General features: G+C 43.7%; 1 protein-coding gene across 1 annotated transcript in view; it reads right to left on the bottom strand.

Moving 5' to 3' along the window:
* Positions 1-12,232, bottom strand: part of LOC144668787 (serine/threonine-protein kinase N2-like) — a 171,062-nt gene that overhangs the window by 15,025 nt on the left and 143,805 nt on the right. Inside the window, exons 17-19 of the mRNA XM_078531123.1 lie at positions 8,559-8,621; positions 4,984-5,060; positions 3,009-3,151 (exon numbers count right to left, since the gene is read on the bottom strand). Coding sequence (XP_078387249.1) covers positions 3,009-3,151; positions 4,984-5,060; positions 8,559-8,621 — 283 coding nt within the window. The remainder of the gene's footprint in view (positions 1-3,008; positions 3,152-4,983; positions 5,061-8,558; positions 8,622-12,232) is intronic.

The raw sequence follows: 12,232 nt of genomic DNA, 5'->3' as shown, positions 1-12,232 counted from the left end.
TGGGGTGGGGAGGCGGGGGTGGAGTTGAGGAGAGATCCATAGCATCTATTTGAGATGGTATTGGTCACTTGGTTTCACAGTGTGTCTGACCACAGGTCATCTTACTTATGGTGTACTTACTGTGAACATTATAGTATAAGATAGCATTTGTGACTGTTGTTATCCTTACAAATCTATATATATTTGTGAAGGTATAGTTGTGGGCGAAGGAGTATTGTAATATAGTTCATCTTTTCTTGTTTAATAAATGTTTTATGCTTTTGTTAAAAGTTCATTAGCTGACTCCGGTGCCTCTGTTCACTAGCCCCTCTCCAAGTATCTAAACAAACAAATAAAAATTAGGATCTATCAAGCCAGGTTTCATCCTGGGACCAGGCTTGTCCATGGATAATCTCAGCTGGGATCATAACAAGACATCCAAAGACTCATGACTCTCAGAACAAAAGTTCTCCTCATCTCTGTCTTAAATATTTTTAAACAGTGACCCCTAGTTCTAGATTCTCCCACAAGAGGAAACATCCTCTCCATATCCACCCTGTCAAGGCTCCTCGAGATCTTAAAGGTTTCGATCATGTCGCCTCTTACTCTTGTGAAATCCAGTAGGTGCAAGCCTAACCTGACCAGCCTTTCCACATAAGACAACCTGCCCATTCCTGGTATTAGTCTAGTAAACCTCTCTTAACTGCTTCGAACGTATTTACATCTTTCTTTAAATAAGGAGACCAGTACTGTACACAGTACTCCAGATGTGATCTCACCAGTGCCCTGTACAACTGAAGCATAACCTCCCTGCTTATGTAATCAATTCCCCTCACAATAAATGATAACATTCTATTAGCTTTATCTAATTACTTGCTGTACTGCACCCTAACCTTTTTGAGATTCATGCACTAGGACACCCAGATCCCTCAATCTCAGAGCTCTGCAACCTCTCACCAATTGTGGACAATTATTTATCCTATGCCAAGTTGCACATGGCTCAAGTAATAATCCAGAAATTATTATCTTTGAGGTTCTGCTTCTTAATTTGGTGCCAGCTCCTCATAAAGGCTATGCAGAACCTCCTTCCTCATCCTGCCTACGTTGTTGTTACCTACATGGGCCACGACAACTGGATCTTCCTTTCCCACTGCAAGTTCCTCTCCAGCCCTGATCAAATGTCCTGAACCCTGGCACCGGACAGGCAACATAGTCATCTGGACTCTTGTTCCTTGCTACAGAGAATAGTGTCAATTGCCCCTTACTATACTGTCCTCTACCACCACTACATTCCTTTGTGCTCCCCCTTCCTTTGTGGCTTCGTATGCCATGGTGCCATGGTCAGTCAGCTCACCCACCCTGCAGCCCCCGCTCTCATCCAAACAAGCTGAAAGAACCTCAAACCTGTTGAACAATGGGCACTCCTGCCCTCTGGGTCCCCTTGCCTGCCTCAGCTACAGTCACACACTCCTGTCCCTGACCACCTTCTAAATGAGAAGACTCTATCTTAACGGGTTTGACTGCCTCCTGGTCAGGTAACTTTCCCCCTCCTTGATGTGTCTGCAGCTCAGCCTCCAGCTCAATGACTCTGAGCCGAAGCTTCTTATGCTGCAGACATTTACTGCAGACATGCTTGCCCTGGATAACACTGGTATCCAGGAGATCCCACATGTTGCAGCCATGACACATCACTTGTCCTGCTATACTTATGTACTTTAATTAATTACTTAATTATTTTATTCAATTATAAATTTTCCTTTATATATTTATCAATCTTATCACTTGTACCATTTGAAACCTAAGGAATAGAATTGACCTTGACCACTTACCAGATACTCACCTAACAGCTAGCTTCTTCCCCTGTAGTAGAGCAAGAACCAGTGAAAAATTTAGAAAAAACAAAGGAACATTTTCCTCCCCTCCTCACTGAACTCCCTCAGCTCACCAAACTCTCTTACTCCATTGAGGTCGCACTGAGAACATCTGAATTTATATGTTCGAAACAAATGGACTAGCTGATCCCAGGTACAGCATGACCAATTCAAGCTAGTTTCTTGAATTAACTATTTCAGCTGCTGCCAATGGATAGCTTCCACTTTCCTACTTAGGGCCTTGGATGAGGCTTAGAATTTAAACAGCGCTTGCAGTTAAGCAGCACTTGCAATTAAATGTTAAATACAAACAATACTAGATTTTTAGAAAGATATTAAAGTTTCCCCTCAGCTCACCAAACTCTCGCTCCATTGAGATCGCACTGAAAATGTCTGAATTTATATTTATGTTTCTTTCGTGATTTGAAATCTCCTTCAGTTGAGGTTCTAGGCTAACAATAAGTTCAAGGGAATAGGTTTACTCTGCCAGGGTGGGGGGAGTGGAGGGGGGAGGAGGGGTTGGCAGGGGCAGGGGTCGGAGGTGGTAAAGATAGTAGAACCATTAACAAAATGAGCTGGGCACTGACATCTACAATGATGGAAACTTGGCGAGTAGAATTATTGGCTTGGCACGGTTGAAGACACTTGCAAATGATTATGCTTTGTTGACTACACTATTGAGGATGGGGATGTTCATGGAGCCTCCTGAGCCATCATATTGAAGCTCATGCGTTACAAGTTAGAGAGCTTTGCTCTGGTCAGTTGGTTGTGTGACTGCTTAGTTTCGTTTTGTGATTAGCATGTTGAGGTCAAGCATGATTGGGAGAGCCATTTTTGATGTTAACTCGCATTCCACCAACAGCAGTATATCAGAGCTTAATGCAATGGAATTGTGGAGACAACAGGGCTCAAATATACAAGGCATGAGCGGGAGGCCCCGCCATAAACAAGGCTAAAAGAATATTACATTTCATCAACTGGGCAGAGTACAAGAGCAAAGGAGTAGGATCAATTCAGCCATGATCTCTTGGATAGGCTCAAGGGGCTTAATGACCTTCTGTTCCCATATTCCTAACAGCCTTCTCCTAAGGAAGAGAAAGCACACAAGGGATATAAGCGTACAAGTTCAGTGTAACAATGATCCTCTTCAGCACTCACCTCTCCCACCAACATCTCATAGATAAGAACACCAAGTCCCCACCAGTCCACAGCGCGCGTGTAGGACGTGTCTGTCAGAACCTCAGGAGCAAGGAACTCAGGAGTACCACAAAAAGTGCTTGTCCGTTCGCCATAGCCCATATCTACAGTGATAAAAGCAGGTGATTTGAGCCTCTTCTGTTGCATAGTTTGATCTGAACACATTAATAATTGGTCCAGAATTGACACGAGTCTACAGAATAAACCCAGAAACATGCTGAGGTACACATAAACAATGCAGCAAAGCACTGCTGACATGGAAGCAAAAAGCCTTAATGAAAATATCAATTCGAGGGCTGAGTATTACCTGAGGGGTGGTAACCTAAAGGGGATTTATCCTCTATTATGGGAAGATCAGGGAATATTCCAGAAGCAGTCCAATCAATCCTCAATAAGTCGACTGAATCTAAGGGCAGGGGGCGATGGAAGGTGAGGTGTGCCTTATGAGATAGGGCATGAAACAATGACAGGAGAACGGAGAGAGACACGGAAGTTCTTAGGAGAGGCTGACCAGTTAAAAAGTAAGGTGCTCGTGTTCAAAAGCGAAAATAACAAGAGGCATGAGTGTCACAATGCCTAATGCTGGGAATTGTAACGTTAGGAGAATAGGCTGAGGGCCAGCAGTAAAGAAGCTGCAGAACTTACACAGCATCTAGTGAAAGCTGAGAATTGAATAGGTAACTGGAGGTTTCAGGTGCTTGGAGCAGCCAGGACAGTTCTGATCCTGAACTAAAAACAGAAAATGCTGGAAAAACTCAGCAGGTCTGGCAGCATCTGTGGAGGGAGAAAGAGAGTTAACGTTTCGAGTGAACTCTGTTTCTCTCTCCACAGATGCTGCCAGACCTGCTGAGTTTTTCCAGCATTTTCTGTTTTCATTTCAGATTTCCAGCATCCGCAGTATTTTGCTTTCACCTTACTGTTCTGATCCTGCATCAGCGTCTTGCAGATCAAAAGAAGAATCACAGTTTAGAGAGAGGAATATCTCCACTGCAGCATGTGAAGCTGGTGGACACTTGGACATGAGTGAGTGTGGGTCCAACAATACTCAAGGAGCTTAATACCATCCAGCACTGAATAAAGGGGTCACACCGAGCCAGCGCTGAATAAAGGGGACACACTGAGCCAGCGTTGAATAAAGGGGACACACCGAGCCAGCGCTGAATAAAGGGGACACACCGAGCTAGCACTGAATAAAGGGGACGCACTGAGCCAGCGTTGAATAAAGGGGACACACCGAGCCAGCGCTGAATAAAGGGGACACACCGAGCCAGCGCTGAATAAAGGGGTCACACTGAGCCAGCGCTGAATAAAGGGTACACACAGAGCCAGCTCTGAATAAAGGGGACACACCGAGCCAGCACTGAATAAAGGGGACACACCGAGCCAGCGCTGAATAAAGGGGACACACTGAACCAGCGCTGAATAAAGGGGACACACCGAGCCAGCGCTGAATAAAGGGGACACACTGAGCCAACGCTGAATAAAGGGGACACACTGAACCAGCGCTGAATAAAGGGGACACACCGAGCCAGCGCGGAATAAAGGGGACACACCGAGCCAGCGCGGAATAAAGGGGACACACTGTGCCAGCGCTGAATAAAGGGGTCACACTGAGCCAGCGATGAATAAAGGGGACACACCGAGCCAGCGCTGAATAAAGGGGAAGCATCGAGCCAGCGCTGAATAAAGGGGACACACTGAGCCAGCTCTGAATAAAGGGGACACACCAAGCTAGTGCTGAATAAAGGGGTCACATCGAGCCAGCGCTGAATAAAGGGGACACACTGAGCCAGCGCTGAATAAAGGGGACACACTGTGCCAGCGCTGAATAAAGGGGACACACCGAGCCAGCTCTGAATAAAGGGGTCACACCGAGCCAGCACTTAATAAAGGGGACGCATCGAGCCAGCTCTGAATGAAGAAAAGTGATACTAACCTTCCTTACAGAGTCCAAAATCAGCGATTTTCACATACCCCTCTGTGTCCAGCAGCAAGTTATCGAGTTTCAAATCCCTGCAGGAACAATAGATATTTTATAACCACTGCCAAAGAGTGATAATGTCAAAATAAACTAACAAGCATGATAACGGGCAAAAGTATTGAGGTTATTCAAAATTCAATTAGAAAGTCCATGCATTTTCATAGCGTCTTCAGAATGGCCTACAATGTTTTACAGCCAATGTATTAATTTTTTAAATGTGGTCACTTTTGGATGTCTAGAGGTGTTAGTGATCCAGAAGGGGAGACGGGCGGGTGGGGGCGGGTGACCCGAGTGTATTCAACCTCCCCTTAAACTTTGCTGCTTTAAGGAGAACAATTCCAGCTTCTCTGGTTTCTCCATGTAACTGAGGTCCTCATCCCTGGTACCATTGTGGTAAATCTCCTCTGGTACCTTACTACAGTGGATAGTTGAGTTTGGTTACCAGGGGATGGGATGCTTGGATGATCCCAATGGCCTTGTTTGGTTTAAGAGTTCCACCATTTGCATTTTGTAATATCAAGACACATAGGCCTAAAGGTACAGGTTCAATCTCTGTACTGAGTATTATCCACATCCTCGGTTAGGTTCAAACAGGTTGAAGTCAAATATTACTGAGGTTAACTTCTGGGGTGCTCACAGATAACTGAAGCAGTGATAATCATTTGATCCTGAGTCACAGCAGGTTATTAAATCGTAGAATAGCGTAGCACAGATTGAGACTCTTCTGGGCCCATCCAGTCTGGGCTAGCTCTTTCAGACCTCAATCCAGTTAACTCACTCTCTTTCCACACATCCTAGAAATCACTTCTCCTTCAAACATATCCAATACCTCTTTTAGAGGCCACAGGCAGCGCATTCCAACTTCTAACTGTTTGTACACAATAAGTTTTTCCTCATGTTGCCTATGGTTCCTTTGCCATTCTGTGCCCTCTGGTTATCGCCCCTTCAGCCACTGAAAACTGTTTCTCTTTATTTACTCTATCTAAATCCTTTGTGATTTTAAACACCTTATCAAATCTCACAAGAAATCTCCTCCTTGCCCCCTCTGTTCTAAGGAGACTAACCACAGTTTCCCCAGTCTATCCATGTAACCGAAGTCCATCGTCCCTGGAAGAATTCTATAAAATAGAATCGTAGAATGTTTACAGCACAGAAAGAGGCCACTCGGCCCATCGTGTCTGCCCCGGCTGAAGAACAAACCCCCCCCAGCCTAATCCCACTTTCCAGCACTTGGTCCGTAGCCCTGCAGGTTCCGGCAGTTGAGGTGCATATCCAGACACCTTTTCAATGAGTTGAGGGTTCTGGCCTCTACTCCCCTTTCAGGCAGTGAGTTCCAGACCCACACAATCCTCTGGGTGAGAAAAGGTTTTCCTCATCTCCCCTCTAATATTTCCACCAATCACTTTAAACCTATGCCCCCTAGTCACTGACCTCGCTGCTAAAGTAAATAGGCTCTTCCCATCCAGTCTATCCAGGCCCTTCACAATTTTGTACATCTCAATCAAATCCTCACTATTGTCTCTCCGTAGGCTTCGCGGCCTTCCTAGAGTGGAGACCAGAATGGATATAATGCTCCGACTGGGGCCAAATTAGTGTTTATAAAGGTTAACAAAACTTCCTGTTTTTATACTCTGTTCCCCTACTTATGATCCCACGTGTTTTATGAAACTGCTTTGTTAATCTGTCCTACCACCTTCAAATATTTGTGCACAAGCCCAACCAGATCTCTCTCTTCTTGCACCCTCTTTACCATTTAGTGCCTCTCATCATTCTTCCCAGCTAAATGCATCACCTGTCAAGAAATCAAGAAATTGTACTGTTTTCCTTCTGCTAATAACCCTGACATATTTTATGTACAGGGAGTCAGGCTGTAGTGGATTAAGAACTAGAGTGACAGCAAGGGTCTAAAGTCAACACTAAGTTGTTTTGATATGGTAATGAACCCAAGACGAACTGCAATCAGGGTTTTACATAATTGAAAACAGTCCTGTTATTGCTTTGAGGTGTCGTTCAAAGGGGGTGTATGCAGGTTGCAAAAAGGTGTAAGGAAATAAGGTAAAGATAGACTTGTAAAAACAAACTTACCCTAAGAGCTAAAGTAAAGAACAATTTAATCAATTCTGGGAAGAAAGCATTCCTGAAGAGACTGGTTGAGATAATAGAGAGATCAAAGGGAAGGAACGCATTTAAGGAAATACTGAAGCCTATGTGAGGGGGTAGCTGCTTAGATCTCCCAGAAGACAGCAGGGTAGCTGGTCAGAACTCCCCGAAGACGGTGTGAACAAGGCTAGGCTGAAAGAACCAGTTGCTGTCAGCCTCAGAGGACACCCCAAGGAAAAAGCACAGTGTGGTAAAAATTACTGGACTTCTATAGAGTCTAAAATCTATAAGGGTAGTTGCTGAACAGAAAAGGGGAAGGTTAGTTCTGAGGGTAGTTAAGTTAAGAATTGTGGAACTGTTTTAAAGTGCTGTTTACTGTGTGAAGTCATTTGTGTGTTTAAGTGTAATTATGTTTTATTTGTTTTTCTTTATTCTTTGATGAAATGTTTACTTTACTATAAAATCATCACAACTAGTCAGGGACATCATTTCCTGGGTTTAGAACAGCTCCTTATACCCTACAAATTGTAAAACCAGTTTTGGCAGCTGTTTCAAATTTCCCTTTGGGGATTTGGGCAGCTTGGCATTTACCATCAGCCGTGCTATAGCGAAATTGGGGGCTCTTTGTGGGATATTAAAAGAATAATCACTTGATTGGCTTGGAATTGGTGAGTTTAATGAGAGTGAGGAGTATACTGAACCAGGAGTGGTATTGTGAGATTTTAAAGTGGGAGACTGCAATGTGGCAATTTACCATCCACCATGCCATAACACACCTCATACTTTTGTGTAAATGCAAAATACTGCGGATGCTGGAAATCTGAAACAAAAACAAAAAATACTGTTAAAACTCAGCAGGTCTGACAGCATCTGTGGAGCAAAAGACAGAGTTAATGTTTCGAGTCCGTATCAGACTTGAAACGTTAACCCTGTCTTTCTCTCCACAGATGCTGTCAGACCTGCTGAGTTTTTCCAGCATTTTTTTTTGTTTCATACTTTTGTTGATTGGGTTTCGTCTGTCATGCCTATGTCAACGAAGCCCATTACTTACAATCTTCCTCACCTCCAAGTTTCGCATCATCTACAAATTTTGAAATCGAGCCCTGTACCCACAAGTCCAATTCATTAATGTACATCAGTAACAGTAACGGCCCTCGTACTAAACCATAGGAAACTCCACTGTACAGCTTCTCCAGTCCAAAAAACCCAAGTCACCACAATTCTGTCTTCTAACCCCTTATCCAATTTTGTATATTTGCTGCAACTGCCCCTTTTATCCAAGGGCTATAATTTTACTGTCAGGCCTAACGTGCAAATTCTAATTTCACTAAAAATCTAGTAGCATGCAAACTGCTGATTGTTGTATTCAGCGGAGGATTAAAAATGAGCTTTGTACCTGGTGGTGAGATGGAGGATGAAAGCTTTCTCACCTGTACACGATCTTGTTATCGTGGAGAAACTGCAGACCGAGAACCACGCACGCAGAATAGAACCTGCAGAGAACAAATACAGAATTAATTTTCAGTCTGTTTCTGAATCCGGTCCCTCTTGAGCATCTAACAAGTCTGTGGAAAGACTAGGCCTCTTCCAATACAATCCGACAACCAACCTCTAAAGTACAGGGAAGGGCTTTAACCTTGGCTTGTATTTCTCCAAACACCATGGAAAAAATGTACCCAGGTTCTTCTCAATTTCCTCCAGTGTGTTGGACTAAATTAGGAGTTTGCTACACAGGCATTCTCTGTGAAATTGTCCGAATTAACTAGGCTATTAAAAAAAAACAAGCACTGGGGTTTAATATCTAGAGGGCTAGAATTGAAAAGCAGAGAAGTTAAATTAAACTTGTAGACAACCTAGGTTAGACCATACTTGCCCGAGTACTGTGCAGAGTTTTGGTCGCTGTGTCGTGGAAACGATACAGAGGCACTGGGGAAAGTGCAAAGAAAGATTCACAGGGATGACACTGGTGCAGAGAGGTTTACATATAAAGACAGACTGAATAGGCTGGGGCTCTTATCTCTTTTCTAGAGACTGAGAGTGATCTGATGGAAATTAGAAAGGGCTTTGATAACGGAGAGGTTTCTGCTTGTGGGGAGTCCAAATCTGGAGCTTGTCAAAATATGATCATCTCTTACAAATCTGATGAGCAAATCTGGAGAAATTCCTTTACTTAGAGAGTGGTTAGAACGTGGAACTCACTACTAATAGGAGGAGTTGAGGGGAATAGCATAGAAGGCAATTGAAAGGAATCTGCATAAGCACGTACAATCATAGAAAGATATAGCACAGGAGGCGGCTATTCGGCCCATCTTGCCTGTGCCATCCCTCTGAAAGAGCTATCCAATTAGTCCCACGAGCGTGCTTTCCTGAATTTCTTTTCTTTTCAACTACCCTTTTCACTTTTGAAAGTCATTATTGGATCTCCTTCCACCACCCTTTCAGGCAGTGCATTCCAGATCGTAACAGCTCTGCAATTATTTTATCTCTGACGTTGTCTCTTGTTCTTTTGTCAATCACCTTAAACCTGTGTCCTCTGATTACCAATCTGCCTGCCTCTGGTAAAAGCTTCTCCTTACTTGCTCCACCAAAGCCTTTGAAGATTTTGAGGCTTCCCTTTAACCTTGTGTATGTTAATCACCTAACTTAACTGAAATCTTTCATCACTGGTAACATTCTAGCGAAATCCTCTCCAATCTTCACCCTTTCCAATGTCTTGGCATCTTTCCTAAAGAATTGACCACGACACTCCAGTTGGGGCCTAACTAGTGTTTTATAAAGGTTTATAATGTCTTCTTGGTTTTGACCTTTATGCCTCTATTTATAAAGCCAAGTATGCCTTGTTAACAGTCTTATTAACTTGTCCTGCCACTTTCTAAGAATGTGCACCTATACCCCTCAAGTCTGTTTCTACATCCCCTTTAATTTAGTTTATGTTGCCTCTCTTCCATCTTCACACTTCTCCAAGTTAAATTTCATCGGCCTTTTCTCTGCCCCTTTCAGCAGTCCCTTCACGTTCTCCTGGCATCTACTGCTATACTAATGTCATCTGCAAACTTTGATATTATACCCTGTATAGCCAAATCCAGGTCATTTATATCTGTCAAAATTTATGAGGGAGGAAAGATTAGAAGGTTAAGTTGATCGAATTAGATGAAGAGGGGGTGGGAAGAGGATCGTGTGGAGTTTAAGTAGAGATGCAGAGGATTTGAGCTGCATTTTTTGTGCTGCAAATTCTATACAATTCTGTGAGGGGAGGCTTGTGTTTATCAAGTGAGCATAGGAGAGAAATACAATCGGAACAACCCCCGTGACAAACCATTGGGAGTTGGGGCCTTTACTGGTGACACAGAATTGTGACATGAGGAAATTTTTTTTTAAAAACACATCGAGTTGCTGTGATCTGGAATGCATTGGCTGAAAGGGTGGCGAATGCAAATTCAATTGTAACTTTCCAAAGACAATTGGACAAATATTTGAAGGGAAGGCATTTAGAGGGCTCCGTGGAAAAAGCAGGGCAGTGGGACTAATTGGATCGCTCTCCTAACGCTAACACAATGAATCGAACGGCCTCCTTCTGTGCTGCATCTTCATACAATATGATTTCAACATCCATGGTGGGAGATTATTGAGATCTAGGGCGGGGTGACTAAACACAGGGAAATTTGAGCTCATTAGAGATCACAACATGGAACCATAGAATGGTTGCAGGACTGAAGGAGGCCATTCGGCTGATAGTGTTTGTGTCAACTCTGCAAGAATAAATATGCTAGTCCCGCACCCCTGCCCTTTCCCCATAGCCCTGCAATATTTTTCTCTTCAGATAATTATCCAATTCTCTTTTGAAGGCCACGATTGAATTTGCCTCCACCACACTGTCAGGCAGAGCATTGCAGATCCTAACCCTGGCTGCAAGACAAAAAACTTGCCTCAAGTTGCTCTTGGTTCTCTTGTCAACCGGTGTTCAACCGTTCTCGACCCTTCCATCACTGGAAACGGTTTCTCCTTATCTACTCCGTCCAGAACCCACGTGATTTTGAATACTCCATCAAATCTCCTCTAAACCTTCCTTTCTCCAAGGAGAACAGCCCCAGCTTCTCCAATCTATCCATGTAACTGAAATTCCTCATCCTTGGAACCGTTACCACTAATCTTTTCTGCACCCTCTCCTGAAGTGTGGTGCTCAGAATTGGACACAATATCCAGTTCAAGCTGAACCACAGTTTTATAAAGGTCCATCAGAGTTTCCTTGCTATTTTGTAATCTGTGCCCCTATTTATAAAGCCCAGGATCCCGTAAGCTACACAACTTGTTTTCCCAGCCTGTCCTGCTGCCTTCAATGATTCGTACACTTATACCCCCAGGTCCCTGGGCATCTGCTTCCCATTTAGAATTGCAGTCTTTATTTTATATCGCCTCTCCACGTTCTTCCTACCAAAACGGAGAGAGATCACGGCAGAGGTAGAGATAGAGAGTCTGTAAAAGTGGTCTCGGCCACAACCCTGGACACAAGCTACAGCCGGCAGTCTAAGAAACGGCCACTGGTCAAAACCTTTTGCTGTCTGCCTTTTGGTCATCTTTCTTCATACGGCCACTTTCCATCTCTGATATAGGCCCTAAATTCCTCAACCAAAGATCATAAGAGAAAGGGGCAGGAGGAGGCCATTCAGCCATTCAATAGGATCATGCAAATCTCATTGTGGCCTTAAATCCACTTTCCTGCCTGCACCCCGTAACCCTCGACTCCCCTGCAGATCAAAACTTGAATATATTCAATGACCCAACCTCTGTGGGAGAGAATTCCACATTAACGTCCCTCTGAGGGAAGAAATTATTTCTCACCTCTACCTTAAATGGGAGACCCCTTACTTTTAGACTGTGCCACCTAGTTCTAGATACCCCCACGAGAGGAAACATCCTCCCAGCATTTACCCTGTCAAGACTCCTCAGATTTTTATATGTTTCAATAGCATCACCTCTCATTCTTCTAAATTCCAATGAGTATAGACTCAATCTGCTCAACCTATCCTCATAAGTCAACCCTTTCAACCCAGGAATCAGCCCTAGTGAACTTTTTCTGAACTGCTTTCCAATGCAAATATAATAC

Source organism: Cetorhinus maximus, chromosome 28 (assembly GCF_964194155.1).
Source record: "Cetorhinus maximus chromosome 28, sCetMax3.hap1.1, whole genome shotgun sequence".
NCBI classification, from domain to species: domain Eukaryota; kingdom Metazoa; phylum Chordata; class Chondrichthyes; order Lamniformes; family Cetorhinidae; genus Cetorhinus; species Cetorhinus maximus.
The sequence above is the reverse complement of the archived record's forward strand: the minus strand, read 5'-3'. Positions and strand labels throughout refer to the sequence as shown.